This window comes from Pteronotus mesoamericanus, unplaced genomic scaffold (assembly GCF_021234165.1).
Source record: "Pteronotus mesoamericanus isolate MK-2021 breed Mesoamerican mustached bat unplaced genomic scaffold, CSHL_Meso_final scaffold_651, whole genome shotgun sequence".
Classification (NCBI taxonomy): Eukaryota; Metazoa; Chordata; class Mammalia; order Chiroptera; family Mormoopidae; genus Pteronotus; species Pteronotus mesoamericanus.
Window position 1 is genome coordinate 26,563,467 of NW_026555325.1, and position 23,256 is coordinate 26,586,722.

General features: G+C 36.1%; 1 protein-coding gene across 2 annotated transcripts in view; it reads right to left on the reverse strand.

Annotated features, from left to right (window-relative positions):
* GRB14 (growth factor receptor bound protein 14) overlaps positions 1-23,256 on the reverse strand; it is a 117,934-nt gene that overhangs the window by 46,109 nt on the left and 48,569 nt on the right. The window contains exon 1 of one of the 2 annotated variants that reach the window (XM_054562514.1): positions 12,947-13,173. The exons of the other annotated variant lie outside the window; for it this stretch is intronic. Within the exon in view, the coding sequence (XP_054418489.1) occupies positions 12,947-13,009 (63 nt within the window). The 5' untranslated portion in view covers positions 13,010-13,173. Of the gene's footprint in view, positions 1-12,946; positions 13,174-23,256 lie in introns of those variants that run through there. 2 annotated transcript variants of the gene reach the window in all.

The following is a 23,256-nucleotide window of genomic DNA, read 5'->3' on the forward strand; positions in this document are numbered from 1 at the left end:
CCTGACAAGCAGAGTAACCTTGGCCTTTGGAGTGGTTTACCGATTCAAAAACTGCTCTGGGAGCATCTGGCACGGAGCAATGAAAATGCAATACACAGACAGAGTAAGCCCTGGGGGAGTATGCAGATCTCTGTTTTGGCTGACACCTTTATCAAGGCAGTTTATATACTTCATACCTCAACTCCCCTAGACTGCCGTCCATAAAAAGTGAGGAAAGAGATAAAAAAATTAACATAACCCATTTTTAAAAGAGTAGACACAGCAATGTTCAAATATAGAGACAGCAAGACATGGTTAACTTTTCAGGAAAAGGCTTGAGGCCTCTGGAGTGTTGAGACTGAAAGAGAGAAGATTATTTAAAGAATAAGACAAAGACCACTTCTGAAAAAATAAACAAAATAAAGAGATCAAGTTTGAAAGTCACTTCAGTATGTACCACTTTGCTCCCAAAGCACACCAAGTGTTTATCTCTACAATCACTGGAAATTCTGATTCTCAGAACGGAAAACATGGAATGCCTTAGGAAAGCACTGGCAAGGGATGAGCAGGCAGCCTTTCCCCTCTTCCCTGCAGACCCCGGGGGCGTGAAAGCGAGGGACAGCCGCATCCTCTTCTAACCTGGTTCACACAAGAATGTTTGAAAGAAACTCAGGATTGTGATCTGGTCATTTGACAATGCCACCAAGCAGAAAGGGGCACTGAAACCCTTGGTAATTAGCTACTGAAGAGCTTTCCTCCATTTATTCTTTGTTTCTCCAGGGAGAGAGAAGAGAAGAGAGATAATCATTAATCAGGCTGAAAAAAAGCTAAACAAACAAAAAACCCATAGACACAGACAACATTATAGTTGTCACCAGAGGGAAGCAGGCGGGTAGTAAAGGGTAGAGGGGGTCAAATATATGGCAATGGGAGAAGATGTGACTTTGGGTGGTCCGCACACAATGCAATATACAGATGATGTATGAGAGAATTAATTATACACTTGAAACCTATATAATTTTATTAACCAATGTCACCCCAATAAATTTAATTTTAAAAGAGCATTGATTAAACATAAATACATAAACAAGGATCCATATGATAAAAAGGGAAACAAAAGAGAGAGAAAGAGGGAAGGAAGGAGGGAGGGAAGGAAAGGGAAAAAAAGGAAGGAAGGAAGGAAGGAAGGAAGGAAGGAAGGAAGGAAGGAAGGAAGGAAGGAAGGGGGAAAAGGGTTTTGCAGCATGGAGCATGGTTATGTTCTGGCCAAAGCTTGTATGTTAGGATCACAAATTTCGTTTTTAAATTAACTACATTTAAATACCACATTTAATTCTTATTAATATTTAATTTAAAATAATTTAAACACCATATTTAATACCAAGATCTTATCATGATGTAATGTATATAACTTTTAAACAGAAAAATTCATTTATTATATCTATTAATATATTTATTATATCATATGTTTTTTATATATAATAGAAGGTAAGGAGCAAGGCCCATAGAAATTTGCTCTCAACAAGGTCCCAAAGTAAAGCTTATTTCTACAGCTCTTTAAAAGTTTACCATCAAAGTGAAGCAGAATTATAAAGTCATCTCTTAATGTTTAAGGTTTTTTTCTCTATTATTTTTAATAGATACGTGATGCACCTAAGTCAAATGAAATATTTTTATATCAAGGTCAGAGTAGCCCTGGGTTTTCTAAATAAGGAACACAGTGTCCTAAGATAAGAGAAGACAGCTCAGATATTATGAATTAAGCAACTTAATATGTTCTCTTGAAGAGAATGTAAAATAATACATTCATTATTACTTACTCCAAATCTCTAACAAAATGTTACATTTTTTTTAATAAAAGAGATTGTTCTGAAAGACCCTAACAGCTCAAGAAAAGCTATTGCTTTCTACTACCATCCTGTATTGTTTTGCTAGCTGTCAAATACTAATTTAGAGCCAAACAGTACAGTTTAGAGAAATTGGGTAACAGGAAGTCTTAAATTCTATCAAAAGAGATATTCAACAAAACAATTTACTTGAGCATGAGCAGTAAATGTTCAATTAGTTACAAGATATTAACTCAGAACAGACATTATCATCACTATAAATACTTCAGGAATTGATTGAAACAAACAGGTCCCTTCCATACTCCTGTGGCTCCTTCCAACTTTATTCCCTATGATCTCTTGCTATTCTCGATCTCTGACCATACTTCTTTCCTCAAGTTTCTTGAAATAGCCATTCTCTTTCCTGTCACAGGACATTTGTATATACTTTTTCTGCTGCCTAGAATACTGTCTCCCCAGCTTCTACACCCATCCCCCCGATTAACCATTATTTCTGAGGGGAGGCTTTCAGTGACTCTCCCAGTGTAGGGCCAGGCCCTTTGTTCCATGTATCTAATTAGTATGCACCAGACTCCACAGCTTAGAGAGCTGCGTGTGCAGGGGTCACATCAGCATTTGCTTCCTGTTATGTCCCCAGGAGTTAGCACAGCATTAAGCACACAGTGAACAAACAAAAATATTCTTTTAGTGATGAGTGAAATCATCATGGGTAGCCCTATGCGAGACATTATTAGGTATTCCAAAATAGCAGCTTTAAAACCTCACAAGGTCTGAAAACCTCTAAAGAAGAGAGACACATGAACCAAACAGAAAACATAGGCAAGGTTTCGTGCAATATGTGAATTAAACAAAGGTGAATCAGGTAACTTCTGGACTCGATTTTCAAGTCTGTGATTCTGTGGAAATTTGAAAAAAAGAAGGGAGGAGGATAATCTGAGTGGGGCAAATATTATGAGAAAACATAGGACTGAAGAAGCAAAAATATCTACAGAACAGGAGACAGAATATACTGCCAAGATCAGAGGGACAAACTTATGAGGGCCAGGTGAGGAATCACAGGCTCCTGTGCAAGCAAGGCCTTTGCCCAGCACAGCTGAACAGTGCTTTCCATCACTGCAAACTAGAGAAGGGGCCACTATAATAAGGGATTATTTTTAAGATACATAAATGACAGGGTACCTTTTCTCAAAGGATGAAAATATAGAATTAAGTTTTAAAAGACAGTTTTATAAGAACATGAATACAAAGAGGTAAAAAATAAGGATAAAAAAAATCACCTGATGATTTAATCATTTAGGAACAAGTTCATCTATAAGTAACAGAAAAGACATTCCCCAAAACTGAGATTTTTTTTTTTTCCTCACATTCAAAATCAAAGGCAGACAGCTCAGGATTTTGGTGAGTCAATTTCATCAAGTCTCCACTAACCCAGGTCCTTTCCTTAGTCTATAATCCTCAAGGTCACAAGATGGATCGTCCCCATCCCACCTCTGTAAAAACTGAATTGTTTACATTTGCACATTACTGCATTTCAACAGGAAAATCACAGGGGATGACTGATAAAGAGATGAACTAATTCAGAGTTTAAGGACCTGTGTTACTGGGAATCCTTATAGATCTTCCAGGTGTTCTGGATATGAATGCAAAGGCAAGGATGATATGAATTGGCTTCCCAGCCAGCATCAGGCCAGGCCAAAGAGGCCCAGTATGGCCCACTCCTGGAAGTGGCCACACTTGGCAGGAGAGAGGACTTAGCACTGCTACACCTGGCAGCTTGGATTAGCGGCACTGCCGAATCATGCCATGTCTAGGCTCCCAACCAAGAGAAGGAGAGTCTGCATGCAAAGGGAGGCCCAGAAAGTCTCCTTAAAGCCCCTCTGCTCTACTCTACCCCCTACGCTGGTCCTTACCCTTCTGCTCCCCTTGCCTCTGGCCAAGAGTGGTGCAGACTCCCCTTCCTTGGGCTTCCTTTTCCCTTAAGGGACAGAAAGACCCTAATTCAACTGGAGGGTGCAATGTTACAAAGAGAAATTTCTTTGTAATTTTGGAAGCTCGTTCAGTTTGCTCTGTTATGTGATTTTTAAAAAGGCAAAAAAAACAAACAAAAAATTCTCCAATTTCATTACCAAAGAAGACAAACTTTAACAACTCCAAAAATATCCTAACCCATGGATGCATAAATACACACACATATACATATGTGCATATAAATGTTGTTCTAGGGCCTAAATCCAATATGAATAGTAAAGGGGGTCAAATCACAAATCCCACACTAATGTTTCCAATGGCTTCATCCAAGAGGTGTTCTCTGAAACCTCAGTACTTTTAACACTCATGCAATTTCTGCAAAGATGCCAGTGCTGACTAATTCATCTTTGAAGTGAAAGAAACCTTCACAAGTGCTAATGCTTATTCATATTTAAAGAAAAATAAAGCCACTGGTCAAGCTTATGTTGGACAGTGTTATTGCAGTATCTCATTTCAATTTTTAAGCAATCACTTCTTCCCAGAATAACCATCAGACATGTCTAAGCAAAAAAGTTAAAAAGCATTTCACACAGTGACAAAAAAGGACAAGTTGAGGAGGGGAAAAAGACGTATTTAGAAGACAGAAAGAGAAAACATGAGGGAAGGAAAGAGATTTATTAGAACCCAGGGCATATCAGACTTTATTCCAGTTCTTGAGCTAGCTGGCATCAGCTGAAGCACTTTTAGGAACTACCTTATTTCACTGATTCTTAAAAGCACATTTTCTCACAATTAACTTCACTGAAACTTGGGCATAATCTACCATCAATGGTTTGTCATAATTTACTTGAAAACATATAAAATAATGATGCATCTTATCATTTAAGGTGCCACAGAATCATTGAAATGAGCTGTGCTCAGTCTTTCTGAGGCATTTTGAGGTCAACTTATAATAGCAAACAAAATATCACTTTCTAGACCTAACATTCCCATGACGTGACAGCATCAAGAACAAATGATTTATATCCATCTTTGTAATTTTACCTTTGCTTAATTTTTCAAAATATTTACTTTATACCACTGAAAAACACATGTAGAGTATACTCCTACAAAATAAGTGGAATCAATACTGTTAGAATCATAAAATACTAACAGTTATAAGGCCTCTTGGAGAATATTCGCTAAAATCCTTTCACTTTACAAACGAAGAAGCTGGAGAGAGCGTGACTTGCCAAGGGATCTCTGCCTGGTCGCTGGCAGAGCCAGCCCTGGAACCCTGTCTTTGGGCTCCTACGCGATCCTGGTCTTTCCACTCTGCTCGCCCAATTTCCATGCTGCTTTAAGCAGCTGCTTCTACACAACATCTTGGAGACAAGTATTATATAACGAGACACCAGGACATAAAAATGCTTTTATGTCCAGAAGACCTACCTTTCTGAATGTCAAAAAAAGGTTGTTTTTCTTTGTGTTTTCACTTTTCTTAGCATAATTTGCCAGAAAAATTGCATACAGTGAAACAGCCAGCAGAGGGAGCCTTGATTTGTCAGTGGGTGCAAGGAGAGAAAGAAACACCATGTTTGCAAAGTACAACTTTAAAACTATAAGCCCCATGGAGTTCTTGCTTTCTACAATTACAAGCTTTGTAGTAAAGTTTAAATCTGTTTTTAAATATTCTTAATTTTTTGAACTTTTTAAGATAAACCACGCCTACATCTTAAAGTGTGCGTGTGTGTGTGTGTGTGTGTGTGTGTGTGGTGTCACCTCACCAGGAATCTAAACTGGAGTTCTCTCTGGCATTTAGAATTGGTAATGTAAAAATTTTTCTTCAAATCTTGACAGCACTACCCAAACTAACTTGACTTTGAACTAAGAAATAATACTCCTGACACTTTCACAAGCACAAATAAATGTATATGTCCAAATATGCACACCCAATTAGGAAGCTATAAAAATTTACTGACAATGCCATTTTTGCCAAAATGATTATTTAATTTCTCATTTGGAACTGTCTTAAGAGCAAATATTTTTAATATCCTTCAGGGGTAGAATATCTTTATCCTCTCAGAGGGTTTAATATCTGAAATTACCAAAGGTCTCACTTACCTTTTCTGCCAAAGAGAGATTTTTATTTTCTAGACTTGGCTTAGGGTGCTGGGGCACAGCCAGGAGAGCCAGCACTAAGGCCGGCCGGCCGAAGCCAAGAGTCTGAGACTGTTAATCAGCCAGCTATTTTTAACCTGCCTTCATTGCCAAATGTGGACCAGGCACCGTAGTTCACACAATGACATGGGGCATGGACCCTCTTCCCACGCAGGTTCAGTCCGGGTGCTCGCAGCGATGATGGACACAGGAGTCTGATCTGTGAGCAGATCCTCAACTGCCAGCTTGTAAGTTATGAGCCTCAGATTCCTCCTACTGTAAAATGGACCAAATGCTGACAAACTGATAGCACGCCATTGATATTAGAGGTTATTGTTATAAATTTTTGAAAGCATATAAGGCATTTCAGAGGAAGTTGCAAAGACTCCTACAGTCCCATTTCTGACAGACAGTTTAGTCACTATGTCTTTGAGGCAAGATAAGAGTGCACCGCAAATGAAAAATCGCTAGGAGAGCAAAAGGTGATAGGCAGAAAGGTGAGATGTGTCAAATGAGTAGATATGGATGAGAGAAGAGAGCGCTGCAGCACGCTCGTGCCCACGTGATTCTGAAAGACCGCTTCCCAGGCTGGCGGTTCAGGCCCAAAGCTCAGTCCTGCCTCCAACAGTTATTAGCGGGTGCTTTGGGTAAGACAATTAACTTATCCAAGCCTCATTTTCCTCCTCCCAAACTGGGCTTATCCATCAACCCTGCAGAATTCTTATGAGAACAACGAGAATGTGTAATCAGTGCTGAACACATGACAACCATTGTTATATTTATTAGTGTGTGGAAGGCAGTGAGTACACCTAGCTGTCCACAGCAGCAAGCTGGCACTGGATAAAGGAGACAAAAGCGCAGGGTGGCCCAGCTGAGGTGGGCCTTGAGTGCACGGCTTTTCACCACAAAACATGAAACCCCAAAAATGATGTGAATGTAACAGAGGGACAAACATAGAGAAGGGAATGTCAATAGCAGGTGAGTACAAAAAAGAGGCCAAGTTTGTTTAGTCAAAAATTGTGTTTGCTGAAGTAAGCGTAATTTATACCAACGCTGTACATTTCCTGTGCTGGGCACTGAAGTCCAATGATGATGAAAAGTGACACAGCCCTGCCATCATATGGCTAACACTGTAGTACCGTCACTTTTGTCTACTGAGACAATGTCTAAACACTAAGCATGATTTTACTTCTTTCAAATATACGACCAATGAGCCCCAGCCAGATACTCCCTAGGATAGTGAAAGAAGAAATAATCTAACCACCTATTATCACCTAACCACCACTTTTCAGCATATAATAGTCAGATTAATTTTTTAATTCAAATTAGAATCTACCTAAAGTCACAAAAAGGAAGCAAAGGGAACAAGCAAGCATTTGAAAGATATACTATCTTTCTCTCCCTTTTTAAATTATATCAAGGACAACTACTTTTTGTTTGAGTCGTTTGTTACATGGAAATTTTTGGGTAACCACCTTAAAAGGACAGGGCACAAAAAAATTAAAATTCATAGAAATAGAGATATTTTAAAGTGTTTATGAAACTAGTAATACATGCCATTTTACAGATGGGGGAGTAAGGAATTCACATTTCTTGAGCTTCTTCTATGTGGCAAGTATGCAATACTTCTAAGTATTTACCCTATTTATCCTCACAACTGTTCTGTATGGAAGCCTCATTATCCCCAAGACAGAAAAACTGATCCTCAGAAAGGTTTAAAAGGGGCACTTAAGTCATCTCACTGGTCAGTGACAGAGCTGAGCACATGCTCAAGGCCTCTTGGCTCAAAAACACATGATCTCTAATACACCACACATCTTAAAAACTCACTTCGCAGAAAAAGAAACATTTTGTGAAAACACAAAAACCATTCATCTATGTGGCACCGTTCCGCAGTGAATATGCAAGTAAGTTACCCTGTATAAAAAATCAAAAGGGCAGCAGAAAGGTCAAGGTTTGACAAGAACGAGAACTCCGGGTAAACCGCAATAACAATATTCACTACCACATCATGGCCACCTTGCAAGCAAGCCATCCGTCTGAACTCAGGGCACCATCTATGGATTTCCATTAACCTCCCCTACTCTGGAAACCTACTCTCTCCCCATTCAGCACATCATCTACTCTCTGCATACAAGTAATAGAAATAGATTTGTTCAAGAATCATAACCTTATTTTGTACCTGGCATGACACTAATAAAAATCCAAGGGACAAATATATCCTGAATGCCTAATTTGGCACTTGTAGTGGAGATGGCTAGTTGCCCACCTGGAGCCACCCTTCCCCTCTCCATTCCTAATGAATCCTGATTCTGATGAGGGCAGTATTTTAAGCTCAAGGCCTGCATTTCCTGCCCTCCCTGATGTTCAGGGTTGACTGTGTGACACAATCCTGGCCAGTGAGATGCAAGCAGAAGCTCCTGGTTATTTCAGAGTAGCACACTGACATCTGACAGAACTGGCCGGGGTGCAGTGTGTCCTCCCCATTTTATATGCCAGGAATGTGAAAAGGATGTCTGCAGCTTTGCATTTATCTTTCCATAAAAGGAAAAGGGACCCACACTAAGGAAGTTATAATAGAAAGCAAGAAGGAGCTGAGTTGCCTGAGGACATTGTGGGGCTGCTACATTACTTTGGATTGATTCTTTTTGTACGTGTAAAGTAAAAGAAAAATAAATCTCTCCTCTGTTTTATATGCTTCTTCTGAGTTTTATGATGACATGAAATTAAATTCAGCCTATAACTGACAAAGCATTGTGTTTAAAGAACGTTTCCCTTAAATTTTAAAAATTTAGTTGTAAATTTCCCTTAAATTTTAAAAACTGAATAGCATAATATACCAAAAATACAAAAAATCCACAGAGAAGACTTAAAGCCAAATTTGAAAAGTCAGAAAGCATAAGATATACTCCTAGGGATAGCTAATAAGACTTAAGTATCATACAAGGTAATAAAATTGATGTCCTGTGACAACAGTTACTGAATTGAGAAATGAGTAACAAAGGTATGTCCATTGATACTGAATCAAGATACCTTTAAGATAGATGAGAAAGAGTATGAGAAGGCTTCAAGACGGTACCACAGCCTGAGCTGGGACACAGGCAATAAATGACCTTTGGAAGAGGAGCCTGGAGTTTCCTATAGGCCACTGAGCACAAGACTGGGAGCAGAAGCACAGAGGGTCAAACAGCGAATGCTGTTATGAGTACAAGGGAAAAAACAATGTGCTGGAGTAGAGGCCTCACATGAAGCTGGGAAACTGTGGTGTGTCCAGGCCCTGAAGCATAGCGAATGCTGCATACATCTGGGCTGACTCTGTATGTATTGTAAAGGTTCTAAACAAAATAATGATATGATCTGTTTCACTCTTCACAAAATCATTTTTTTTTTAAATCACAGCAGTGATTCTTATTGTATGAAAAAGGAAATGAATAAAATAATGAACTATTCTCTTGTATAGATGGGGGATTGAATCTTCTGATAAATGACATTATCCCATATTATACACATGAATTTCATATTTTTTAAAGGATATAAATCTTAAGAAAAATATTTTCTAAACATCCCTTTTTTTCCTGAGATTTCAGAAGACTTCAGGATCATGTGTTTTTATCAACATCTCTGTAACTGTAGTATGAATAAAGAATGCAGAAATGCTTATAAGCATACTTTGCAAAACAACATTAATCTGATAGAAGTATGAAACATTCCTACCCATAGAATCAGAATATGTACATCTGGTCTTATGACGTTGAAGCCTTTCTATAAAAAAAAATGCAGATTTTATATTGCATTTAATTTATACCTTACAATTAGTCTTTTGTTAAGTCTTTGGGATCTTAAATGTTTTCCTGATGCAATGTACCAATCTAAAGGTCTGGATATAAATTGTCTCCTCTCTCTCTCTCTCTCTCTCTCTCACACACACACACACACACACACACACACACATACACACACACACAATCATTCACACTCACTTCGTTGCTTACAATTGCTTTCTGAATAAAATGTTTTCTACACTAGAGCATATGGGAGTTGGTAGGGGTACAAAAAAAGTTGAAAGAATTTGACTAAGCTAATTCTCAACTAGAAGTTGAATGGCAATTATACACACCATAAGGCAATTTCATTAACATATTAATTTCAGGAGGTAACATGTACCTAGGCGAAACACACTGAAAGTCACAAGACCTAGATTCTATTTCTAGCTTTGCCATTGACCTTCAGGGTGACCTTGCCTAAGTCACTCCACATGGATGAGACTCAGTCTTCTCCTCTTAAAAAATAAATGCATAACCTAGTAGTTACCTAAGAAAAATGCTATAAGGGAAAGGATTCATTGAAAATCGTTGGTGAAGATGTGATAATTTATGAAAGATATGATAAAATCATCTTCATTAGACAGAATCTTGATTCACTAGAATCAAGGAAATCAGATCTAAATACAATTAGAAGAGGCCAAAAATTTATTTCCAATTTGCTTGATGGGGAATCTACCAAAATATGCTGTTCCTCAAAGATCAAACAGTAATAATCTACTATTAAAAAGGCCCATACATTGTTAAGGGCCATATTTAAAATTAAAGTTCCTAACCATTCTCAGGAGAATCTTTTGGCCAGATACACAAGCTGATTAGAGATTTACTCCCTGGTGCTACTAAGCATTTTCAGAAATGCCCTCAGCTTCTTTTCAAATGATTAGGATTCCAGTTGGCAAATTATTTTGGGAGAACTACTCTTTAAGGATGAACAAACTTTATGCCCCAACCTGTGGGAAAAGTACCTGCCTTTTGTGGAAAATGAGAGTCTCCCTTCAGAATACTCTGAGAAATGCTTGTACTGATTTGTAAGATCATCTTATTATGGTGCATATAGAAAATGACAAGTTAATTACAACTGTGGAATAATTTTCTATGTTGGAAAAAAAAAAGTCATGGTGTAACCAGAGCAGATGGATGTTTTTTAGTCAGAAAAAAATATCCAATTCCTAAAATAAGATACATTAACATTTTCAGAACAATTTTATAGGCATGGGTCTTTTGGGGGATAAAATATCAGGTGAAAGAAATAGCATAAGTACTTTCTGCAAATGACAACGTGCTAAATTATATGAACATTTAATACATGTACTCAATGGAAAGGATTAAGATAGATTTGAGCTTAGGGAATTTTGACTTACGTAATTATTATAATAGCAATCTAGCAAGAAGCTTATTATAAATAGACCAAGAGAAATCACAATGATGTGTCCAGTAGCAGTTTAGAACTAACATCAATTATAATCACAGCTTTCCAGAGTACCCTTGGTTTGCTACCTACCAGAGCCAAGCTGTACTCATACCAATTTCCCCTAGACTAACTGCTCAAAGTCCTTAAAAATGATAGCATTTCTGTGTAATGTTTTATACTCCATTCAAGAAAATAAAAAATGGTTTAAATATTTTACTATAATTATGAAAATACAAAATATATTATTTGATTCACAGAATTAGATGCAAATAAGGCTTAAGAAAGCATTTAATGAAAATCTCTAAGCTATTATCTTACAGGTGAGGAAAGAACATCTCTCAGAGCTTAAGTGACTTGCCCAAGGTCACACAGCTAGTAAATGGAAAGTCCAGGTGGTATGCTTGCCACCACACTGACACAGTGTCCAAAAAGACCACATGATGAACATTTCATGGTCAATCTAAACTGCAGTATTAACTGGATAAAGAAGAAAAACATAGTAACATAGATTTGGTATGTGTTAATATGCCTTTTCACATTCCCAACGCTTTAGGAAACCTATACGGTCATTATCAATGCACTGCTAAGTCATAATCAAAATAAAGATTCAAGCTCAAAGCAAAATATTTTTAATTAAATTTGCTTAAAATGAAATAAAGGAATCAAGAAAGATTAAGAACAAATGTTGGCAATATTACCATATACTATTCCAGTTCCAAGTAAAATGTTCCTAGTGGATAAATGGTAGATAGAATAAGAAAATAAGTTGAAAAGCTAAAAATTAAAAACAATAAAGAGACACTTATATTTTTAAATTCCACCTTAAATGTTAGAGTTGTCATTTTCAAATAAATTAAACCATAACCTTTGACTTAATGGAATACACTAATAGTTAACTGACAGTTAACTATTAAAAGTCGAGTATGGAAATAAACACTGCAGTTTCTAGTAGCACAAAATCATTCAGAGAGAATGTTGCCAGAAATGTATTTTGGTACTTTCTTTTTCTAGGAAAGAGATTTTATTCTTCAAAAGCTTCAATACAATATTTTTATTTGGTATATTTTCAAGAGAAGTTTAGTATATTCAATTTTGCTTAAACAGTACATTACACAGTGTATTTATTACCTTATGAAATACACTGTTACAAGTAGGAAACGAAAATAATCTTTACAAAAAGCTAACAGATAAACTGTTTTCATGCATAGACTTGATTGCATTAATAATTAACAGAAAGCACCTTCACAGGGAAATTTAATGGAAAGTTTTTCTTAAGCAAATAGGGAGAAAATCAACAGAAATTGGCAGAAACCAGAGAATAATAAACTGATGCCACATGTGTAAACAGTAAAACAATAATATAGTACATTCAACAATGAAGATGGATGTACTATAAATTATAGTAAAACAAATAAACTGTTCCTCAGTAAACAAATATAAAACATAATAGCTAGCAGATTTCCTAGTGCACTAAAGGCAAAGAGGTCTGAAGTTACAGTAGAAGGGGGAAAAAGATGAAAGCTTCAACACAGTCTCTAAACTACGTCCTGAAAATGAGACCAAGCTGCTTTTACATGGAGTTTTTACTACAGAGATGTTCTACTACAACACGTTTTCCCCCCGCCCCCCGCCCAGTCTAATTTCATAACATATTCTTTAATTACCTGTAGCCTCAATGAAATATAGTGCCTCTCAGGATATGTAACTAAAGTTCCCAACATATTAATAAGCAAAGTAACAGGAAAAAACAGCAAGGAAAAAAGACTAAAGCAGCCACATACCCTCTTCTGTAGAACTAGTGGCGTTATTGCAGGCAGAGTGACTCTTCTCGCACTCAAACTCATGCCTGCTCTTCTTCGAAGGATCCCCTCTCGTAGATCAGGGACAAAAATGAAAGAAATCTTTTACAGTTACTCTTTGGGAATCTCAGGGCTCGGTGCAAAGAAACAACTAGGAAAGCAATAAATGTCACCCTGCTTATGTGATTCCAATCTACCCCAAGCCAATTAAGGATGGCTGTGGGACAGGACAGCGCAGCAACCAATCAAAGCCCGGAAAACTCCGTCTTTGTCCTTGGAAACACGTTCTGATACTTTTGTTTATGATATTTAAAGAACCAGATTAACAGGCATCTAGTTAACTTTTTTTTCCAAAACAGTGCAATTCAATGCCATCTTTGTTGACTAGGCAGTTTTGTCTTTACTAAAAAATTCAAACATATGGTAGATAAGATCTGTTTACATTGGTCTATTTAAAGTATACAAATAGGCAGATGTACTAAATTTACTTATGCTACTCATAAAATTGACAAATGAGTCCACTGGAATGTATTATAGAGTCACAAAAATAACCCTAAAGTTAGAATTGATCCAAAAGTATTAATTTACATGGTATAATAAAAGATTCTCAATATATAAATATGTATTTCATCTCCTACATGGCTAAAATTTTGCATTTTTGTATTTCATCTCCTAAACAGCTAAAATTTTTGTATTGGTTATACATCTAAATATCCCTGTTTATTACTTAAACAATCAACCAAAAAAATAATGTTAATTATGAAAGGTCATTAAACTATATATTAATCTAAAATTCCTATACATTTTTAAAAAGCACAGATCTATGTAACTTACCATATTTCACTCAGTTAAAAGCATTCAAACAATAATCACTACTCAAAGCAATAGCAAAATTTAAATGACAATTTTGCCTTTTTTTTACAATACTAAAAATTGTATTCCATGCTTAGTGGGGTTGGAGGAGGGTCACAACTAAAACATTGCTCACTAACAAAAAAAAAAACTTTCCATAAAAGGTAAAATAAACACTAAAAAACGATAGAGAGGTATTGCAATATTAAAGCTAATCTGACTTTTTATAATTAAAAAATCCCCCTTGAACTGACACTTTAATAAGCACCTACTCAGTGCTCTTCAACCATGACACATGGAAGGACCCCCTAACTTCAGCAGAAAGGGAATTGCTTGTAATTTCTAGATCACAACATGACTGTTGTAGTCACAAGGCAAAATGGAAGATACCCAGCACCTCAGACACAAACCTTCCACTTTATTATCTAGAGTGCTATCAGGCAGGAATCACTTCACTGCCTTATACTTGAGGGTGTTTTATATGCATGGTGATCTCCTATGAAGAAAGAGAGACAGAGAGTGAGACAGAGAGAGAAGGAGGGAGGGAGGGAGTGGAACACTACATACTTTACAAACGCTAGGGTTTCCTATTTTGAATTTCAAAATCTACAATCCCTCACAATAGTAGCTAAAGCTTAGAAAAGTCACTTAATATGAAAAGTCAAAGACATATGCCAATAATGAACTATCAGAAAAACTAAGAAAACAATCCCACCCTGACTGGCTGGCTCAATTGGTTCAGCATCAGTCTGCAAAAGCAAAAGGTTACCAGTTCAATTTCTGGTCAGGGCACATGCCTATGTTGCACGTTGGGTCCCAGGTGGGGACATGTATGAGACTGCTATTTCTCTCTCACATTGATGTTTCTCTCTCTTTCTCTTTTCCTTCCCCTCTCTCTAAAATAAATAAATAAAAATATTTCTAAAAAAAAGAAAATCACACTTACACCTGCATCAAAAATAAATAAAATTACCTAGAAATAAATTTAACCAAGGAGGTAAATGACTTGTACTTGGAAATTTATAAGACATTGAAGAAAGAAAATAAGATGGTACAAATAAATGGGAGCATATACTATGATCATGGATAAAAGAAGAACTTGTTAAAATGTCCACACTATCAAAAGCAATCTATAGATTCAGTGCAATTCCTATCAAAATACCAAAGGCATATTTCACAGAACTAGAGCTAATAATCCAAAAATGTCTAGGAAACCGCAAAAGGCACTGAATAGCTACAGCAACCTTGAGAAAAAAAAGAACAAAGTTGGAGAAATCATGCTACCTGATATCAAACTATACTAAAAGGAAACAGTAATCAAAACAACATGGTACTGGCAAAAAAAACAGACATATAGTTCAATGGAACAGAACAGACAGCACAGAAATAAACCAATGCCTATATGATCAATTAATATTTGATAAATGAGGTGAGAACATACAATGGGGTATAAGACAGTCCCTTCAATAAATGGTGTTTGGAAAACTTAACAAATGGATGTAAAAAAATGAAACTAGACAACCTTCTTACACTACATACAAGAATAAACTCAAAGTGAATTAAAGACATAAATGGAAGATATGAAACCATAAAACTCCTAGAAGAAAATATAGGCAGTAAAATCTCAGACATTTCCCTTAGTAATATTTTTTCTGATATATCGTTTCAGACACGGGAAAGAAGCAAAAAAGTAAATAAATAAACAAATCAGACTACATCAAACTAAAATGTTTCTGCACAGCAAAGAAAACCATCAACAAAATGAAAAGACAACCCATTGAATGGGAGGACACACTTGTGAATAATACATCTGATAAGGGGTTAATATCCAAAATTTATAAAGAACTCATACAACTCAACACCAAAAAAGCAAACAATTCAATTAAAAAATGGGCAAAACACCTGAATAGACATTTCTTCAAAGACACACAGATGGCCAATAGACATATGAAAAGATGCTCAATGTCACTAATCATCAAAGAAATGTAAATTAAAACCACAATGAGAGATTGCTACAGAATGACTACCATCAATAAGTCAGCAAACAATTAAGTGTTAGTAAGAATGTGGAGAAAAGGGAACCCTCATGCACTACTGGTGGTAATGCAGGCTGGTGCAGCCCCTATTGAAAACAGGATGGAGGTTCCTCAAACAATTAAAATGGAACTGCTTTATGACCCAGTGATTTCACTTCTGGGGATTTATCTGAAGAAACCCAAAACACTAATTTGAAAGAATATATGTACCCTTATGTTCACAGCAACGTTATTCACAATAGCCAAGCTATGGAAGCAATACTACCCAGAGCCCATCAATAGAAAAGTAGATTAAAAAATATATAATGGAATATCACTCATCCACAATAAAGACTGGAATTTTACCATTTGCAACAACATGGATGGACCTAGAGGATATTATGCTAAAGTGATATAAGTCAATCAGAGAAAGACAATTAACATGTGATTTCACTTACATGTAGAATCTTAAGAACAATATAAACAAACAAAACAGAAACAGACATAGATACAGAGAAGAGACTGATGGCTGTGAGAGGGGAGGGGGGTTTGGGGACTGGGAAAAAGTTGAAAGGATTGAGAACTATAGGCTGGTAGTAACAAAATAGTCACGGGAATGTGAAGTACAGCATAGGAAATATAATCAGCAATATTGTAATTACTATGTATAGTGCTAGATATGTACTGAAAATATCAGAGGAACACTTTGTAAAGTATATGATTACCTAACTGCTATGCTGTACACTGTATTGAAACTAATACATATTAATATTGAATGTAAACTGTGGCTGAAGAAAACTTTTATGTGAAATAAAGTTAAAAACACAAAAAGTCACAGATAGGCCTAGTTTGGAGTCATTCATTTGATCCTTATCCAGTTAGATTTGTTATGGTCAAATTAAAACTATAAGGAGAGATCATCTTACACCTGCCAGAATGGCTACTACCAATAAATCAACAAACAACTAGTGCTGGTGAGGATGTGAAAAAAAGGGAACTCTAGTGCACTGTTGGTGGGAATGCAAATTGGAATAGCCACTGTGGAAAACAGTACGGAGTTTCCTCAAAAAATAAAAATGGGACTGCCTTTTGACCCAGCAACCCCACTTCTGAGAATATACCCTAAGAATCCTGAAACACCAATCAGAAAAAATATATGCACTTCCATGTTAATAGCAGTGGTATTTACAATAGCCAAGATCGGGAAACAGCCCAGGTGCCCACCAGCAGAAGAGTGGATAAAAAAGCTTTGGTGCATTTAAACAATGAAATACTACCTGGCTGTAAAAAAAGAAGGAAATCTTACCCTTTGCAATAGCATGGATGGATCTGGAAGATTATTATGCTATGCGCAATAAGCTAGTCGGAGAAAAACAAATACCAGATGATCTCACTTGTATGTGGAATCTAATGAACAAAATAAACTGATGAACAGAATAGACCCAGAGGCATGGGTACATGGAACAGACTGACAGCTATAAGATAGGAGGGTGTTGGGGAGGGGAAAGAGGACTAGATAAAAGAAGATGAAGGGTTAGCCAAAGGATATGTATATGCATAGCCCATGGACCCAGACAACAGTGTGGAGAAGGCCAGGGGAGGGGGGGCAGGAAAGGGATCTGGGTGGAGGTAAGCAAAGGGCAAGGCAATGGGGGACATCTCTGTAATAGCGTGAACAACAAAAATAAATAGATAGATAAATAAATAAATAAAACAAACTCCCAACAAAAATCTACTAATACTGGGGATGGGGGGAGGCTCACCATTTGTGAACTAAAGATTCTGGTTTAAACATTTTGGCAGACCAACAATAACAAAACCCACAGTAAATACATATTTTTAAGATTATTACCTGTATTTACTTTTTCTTTCTTCTTTTCTCCACTTAATCTTTAAATATTACAAAGAAATGTGGTCTCCATTCTCAAAAAATGTGGTCTCAGCATGATCGAAGTGATTTATCTCACTAAATCATGTAGCAAAGTACCCACAATGTGCTAGGCACTGAGTTAGGCAGTAAAAACATATTGATGAATAAGGTATGGTCACTGCCTCATAGTGGAATGGAGATATTTGTTTACAATTATTTTTTAAAATCACATTCAGGAGTGTTCTATGTAAGTCTCATAGTCCTCTAGTGCCAAATAGCAGGGATGTAGCAAGGCTGGAGAAACTGCACACCACAGGTGAAATCACAGCAGGCTTCGGGAAAGAAACGGCATCTGCACGAAATGTGGTAAGTGGAAAAGGATATCCATAATTTGATAACTGATGTGGGTACAGAGAGAGGTTCTCAAAGCTGACTCCAAGGTTTCAATCTAGGAATATGGAAATCAAAGATGCTGTTTTACATCACACTAGGGAGCTTTTTAAACACTTAATTGAATCTTTCAAGTCAAAACAATGTCCGTAGTTCTGTCTGTATTTATTACCCAGCATGATTGCTCTATAACGGCTTAATAATATTTGAAAGACAACCAATTGCTGACTTGTGATATGTCATCTCTTTGGAACACTAGAAAACTGAAGTTCATTATGTTCTCACTGAACACTACACAGAGCAAATGTGGCATTCTGTGACTCTCTGTGACCAAAAAGGTATCAGTCTTTGAAAAATGAAACTTACATATACTTTTCATAGCCAACAGGCTGAAAGACTGAGATGACATCCAAACTTTATAGAGATAGTCTCATTTTCCAGTAATCCTTCTTCAGCATTCATGTCGACCCTGCTTTATCTCACTCCCAACTTATTGTAGACACATTCAAAGTTTAACTTGTTTATCATTATTATAAATGATTATCACACTCAATAACCTTGTCACCTGAGTCTTAATTTCCTCAGCTGTTGCAAAAGGAAAATAAAAAGCTATGGCCAGCAATTTGGGAACTACTGTGAGAATCAAGGAAATCAAGTTTGTATAAGTCCTAGAAGAGCCCCAGGCAGGTGCTAGAGTGAAAAAAAAAACACTCCTTGAACTCCTACTGCAAAGTACTGGGCCTAAACTGCATTCTCCTTAGACTGTCTCAAGTCTTTATTTTCAAAAGTGAAATTTTGAAATGACAGCATTTTGAACTTAATATAGCATGATCAGTAATGAAGTATTATAGAATAGTATTATCTATTACTTTGTTTTTTGCTCAGTATTTTGAGAGAACAAGTGTGAATTCTGCCACTCAAAATGTGTATATCAAGGTTACAATGTGAATTAAAGAATATCAAAAGTAACTACTATGATGATTATTAACAATATTTATGTGAGCACCCTAATGAGCCAGGCACTGAGCTAGTTTTCATTTAATCTTCACAGGTCTGAGGTAGGCAATAGCTATTCAACAGATGATGAAACTAAGGTCAAAAGAGCAAACAACTAAGAAATGGTCTCAGTATAAGTATATATTGAACAAGAACTTGCTCAAGTTCACAAAATATACAAGCCAATAAGCCAATGTGAAACCACATCTGGCCATCTCCAAGACACTCTACTATCCCACCCAACAATAGTCTCTCCCACATTGTACTATGTAATTTGATACAATATAAGCATAAACTGTCATCCTCAACAGCTCTTGTTTCTGGTGTACCTAGGTGTTTGTTTTACTAACTCACTTAATAAATACGTATTGAGGGCCTTACTATGTGTAAAATACTATGCTATTTGTGATGGAGAATTCAAAAGTGATCAACTTCTGATTCCTATTTACCAAAGGAGCTGACACATGGTGACACGTTAGTCACAGCAGTGAACAAGTTGGGACATGGGCAGAAGAGCGCTATATGAGTGCAGTCGGCTTCTAAGTTCCAAGCCTGCCTTCCAAACCACTTCTCCCACTCAACAAAAGCTTGGTGGAGCTCCCTAAAGCAGAGTCTGTATGCCTATCTCTTTATTTTTAATGTTTACTCACTAAAACCCACAAATCTTTCAAAGCCCAAGACAAGCCACATCCCTTCTGACAGTTTCAATGATCATGCATCCTTCAAGCATCTCTTTTTTCACAAGTTACCTTAGAATTGAGAAGTAGAACAGGGAAAACAGTTAGCACATCAGTTTCTATTAAGTGTGAGGCACTTTATGTGTTATTTCATTTTATTCTAGCACACCTGTCAAGCACGTATTATTTAATCCCATTTTACAGATTCAAATCATATCCATCTTTTCCACATTGTCTCTTTACCCTTTATCATATACTAGCTTAGTCAAGCTTCAGCTACTGTTTCTTATGTGTACACACTTTGCACCATTTGAAATGTAGGAAAAGGACATGTCTAAGTTCTCTTTAAATATAACACTATAAATCCAGTGGCTTTCTATTTTTAAAAAAATGCTACAAGGCAAAAAAAAAAAAAAAATACTGTTTGATTACTAAGTCCTACAATACTTCTTTGGCCAACCAATCAACCAATCTTCTGCCATGCACAAAACACACCTGTTCTACCTGTTCACTTTTCCCCTGTATATGATGCTACTGTCCTACCCACTTGGGGTAATTTACTGTCTATCCAGGTCCATTATCCCCCTCAAAGACTCAGATCAAAATTCACCCCTCAAAGAAGTCATTCTTCTCTCTAAACTGTATCATTCCTTGTTTTAGACTTCTTTAGGACTTAGTCCTTTCCATTTTTCATGTCTTGCTCTGCACTTAGTAATATCCTGCTTTGATAACTAATAAATCTTTTTCACTGGCACTATTTTTTGGCCTAACAAAAAATATAACCCCTAAGGGTTAGACCCAGGCTCTAATTCCTTTGCTGCTCCCACAATACCTAGCAGAGTGCTCTCCCTGTACACAGTAGGCATTATGTTCATGCACAATCAATGCAGAAAGATCAATCACTCCAATTATATAGAAAACAAGCCTCCTTTATCATCATAACAACTGCTAGCTTTATAATTTCTTCTGAACAAAAGCACCACAGTATTCTTCACAGAAACATCTGGATATTCTTTTGCTATGTGACATAGTTCTTTTAGTGATTAGTAGTATAAACATGAAATTCAACTGTTGTTCTAAGAACACCGGTTCCATTAAAATCTTAAAATATTTTGTTACAATAATTAAGAGTCTAAATCTTTAGACCTAAATTTATTTTCTGTAGTTTTACCTGTTCAACTTACTTCTACTAAGACTCTTTGCTTCCCTAGCCATGAGACATGGCATCAGTCTTCATACTTGATGAGCCCGATCTAATCTACTATTATCCTGTTTTTCCCCTCCATTTTGACAGCTATTTCTTTCTGACAGGATGTATCATTGATATGAACTCTTAACAAAAAATTTCTTCTTTCAAAGAATTCACTAAATGACTTAAAAGCTCAAGTGATGGTAAATATAAGCAACCCACAGTTCATTCAAGTATTTAAAAAGGGCCTATTTTTCTATACCTGACAGTTTTCTAGGAGCATTATGACTACCTACCAAAGCATTACCATCAGCAGGAGAACAGATGGACAGTTAAAAAAATAATTACAACATGTTAAGTTCCATAATCAAGTATAAATAAAGTGCTGGAACCACAAAAGAGAAAGAGTAGAACTTCACTGTGAGGTAGCAGACATGTTCCCCAAGTAGACAAAGGCTTCAAGAATGAAAGCAATTCCAGGTCAAGGAAACAAAGATGAGTCTGGAAAAACATCGAGGAAGTGACCAGGCAAGAAGAGCCAGGCTGAAGAATTTAATTTTTGTTCTTGAAGATAGTAATTTTTGATAAATTATGAGTACTTTTTAATTCTTATCCAAGGATATACTTATTGATTTTAGAGTGAGAGGAAGGGGGAAAGAGAAAGATATAGATTTCTTGCTCCCTGTATGCACCTTGACTGGGGATAGTACCTGTAACATGAGCAGGTGACCTGATTGGGAATTGAACCCACAACCCTTTGGTGTACAGGATGATGCTCCAACCAAATAAGCCACCACGTTGGGGCTGATAAGTTGTGAATTTTTTCTCAGTTTTGAAGATGAACTACGTTATTTCCCGGAATGGTAACTAGAAGCAAGGAAAACAGAAAGACCTAAACGAGCCAGGTGAAAAAATAATCTTACTACCAGATTAGAAAGAAGTCAAGATTTCAGAGATGACAAAGAGGTAGAAACAGCAGGATCAGATAGCCAAATATATGCAAAAGTCATTAATTTGTTCCTGTATATAAGCTTACAAAAGAAGTTATAATTTTTTAAAGTACAGGCTATAAAACATAAACATCTTGTCTAATGCTTCAGATTTTAGATACTTCAAGATTTTCTTAAGAAAATAAGTCAATAAAATTTTAGAAAGATTAGATCAGGAAAACAATCAGGAAACAAGTACCTATCTTTCTTCATATCCCCAAACTTTAAAAGACAAGAAAAAGAAGAATAAAAGAAAAAGAAAAATTATGTTCTTGCTAAAAAAAGGAGGCATTTTTTTTTCAAAAAAAAAAAAACTGTGATGGGATATAAGAAAGTTTCCTTTAGTAAACCATTCATTTTAAAAAATTTTTGGAAGCTAAAAAGTTATTGGGACTAAATTGATAAGAGTATATGAAATTATAGTGAGAATTGATATATCAGAGAAATGGGATGAAAGCAGATCCAAATTATACTTAAAGTATACCTTGAAAGAATATAAGCTCATTACAAATATTATCTAAATATTTACTTAAAAGAAAGGTTTGCAGAGGCAAAAGCAACCCAAAGCTTCCAGGGCCAAGAAAAAAAGAAAGAAAGAAAACATCTCTAGATCTCTGAAGAAGTAACTGCACCTTAATAATAGACAACCAAGGTCACTAAACTTTTGAAGAAAATGAACAACATGAAAAAGGACACAACTATGAACCCCCTCAAAAAAAGAGAGAATTATTTCAGAGAAAAAATTAAAATTTTTTAGAAATCTAACTAACTGAACTGCTCAGATGGGATCAAGATTTGAGGTACTATGGTACTGAAAAAGAGAATGCTCTGCTATATAACTGTAGCATTTAAAGAACCACACCAATCTTGAATATTATAAATAGTATGGAAATACAAGATTATAAGATGTTAATCATAATAAAGTTAAAAACTGATAATATGGGAGACAAAGCTGAGTGTCTCATGTAATGTGAAGGAAAAAGTCAAAGAAATGGAAAAAAAGAAAAAAAAGCACGTACAGAATATGAATTAAAGAAACAGTAAAAAAACAAAAAGTGGAGAAAAAAATTTTTTACAGATGTAGAAGGGAAGTTCCATGAGCTGATGAAAGTTACAAATCTTTAAAATAAAATTAATTTCAATGAAAAAAACAGTGGGCAATATGACAACTTCAAAGAAAAAGAAATAAAATCCTTAACACTTCCTGAGAGCAGAATTAATGTTTACCTGCAAGGTATGAGAATTAGACTAGTATCAGAATATTATCTGATTTTTCATCAACATCCCTCATGAGCATCGATACACACACACAAA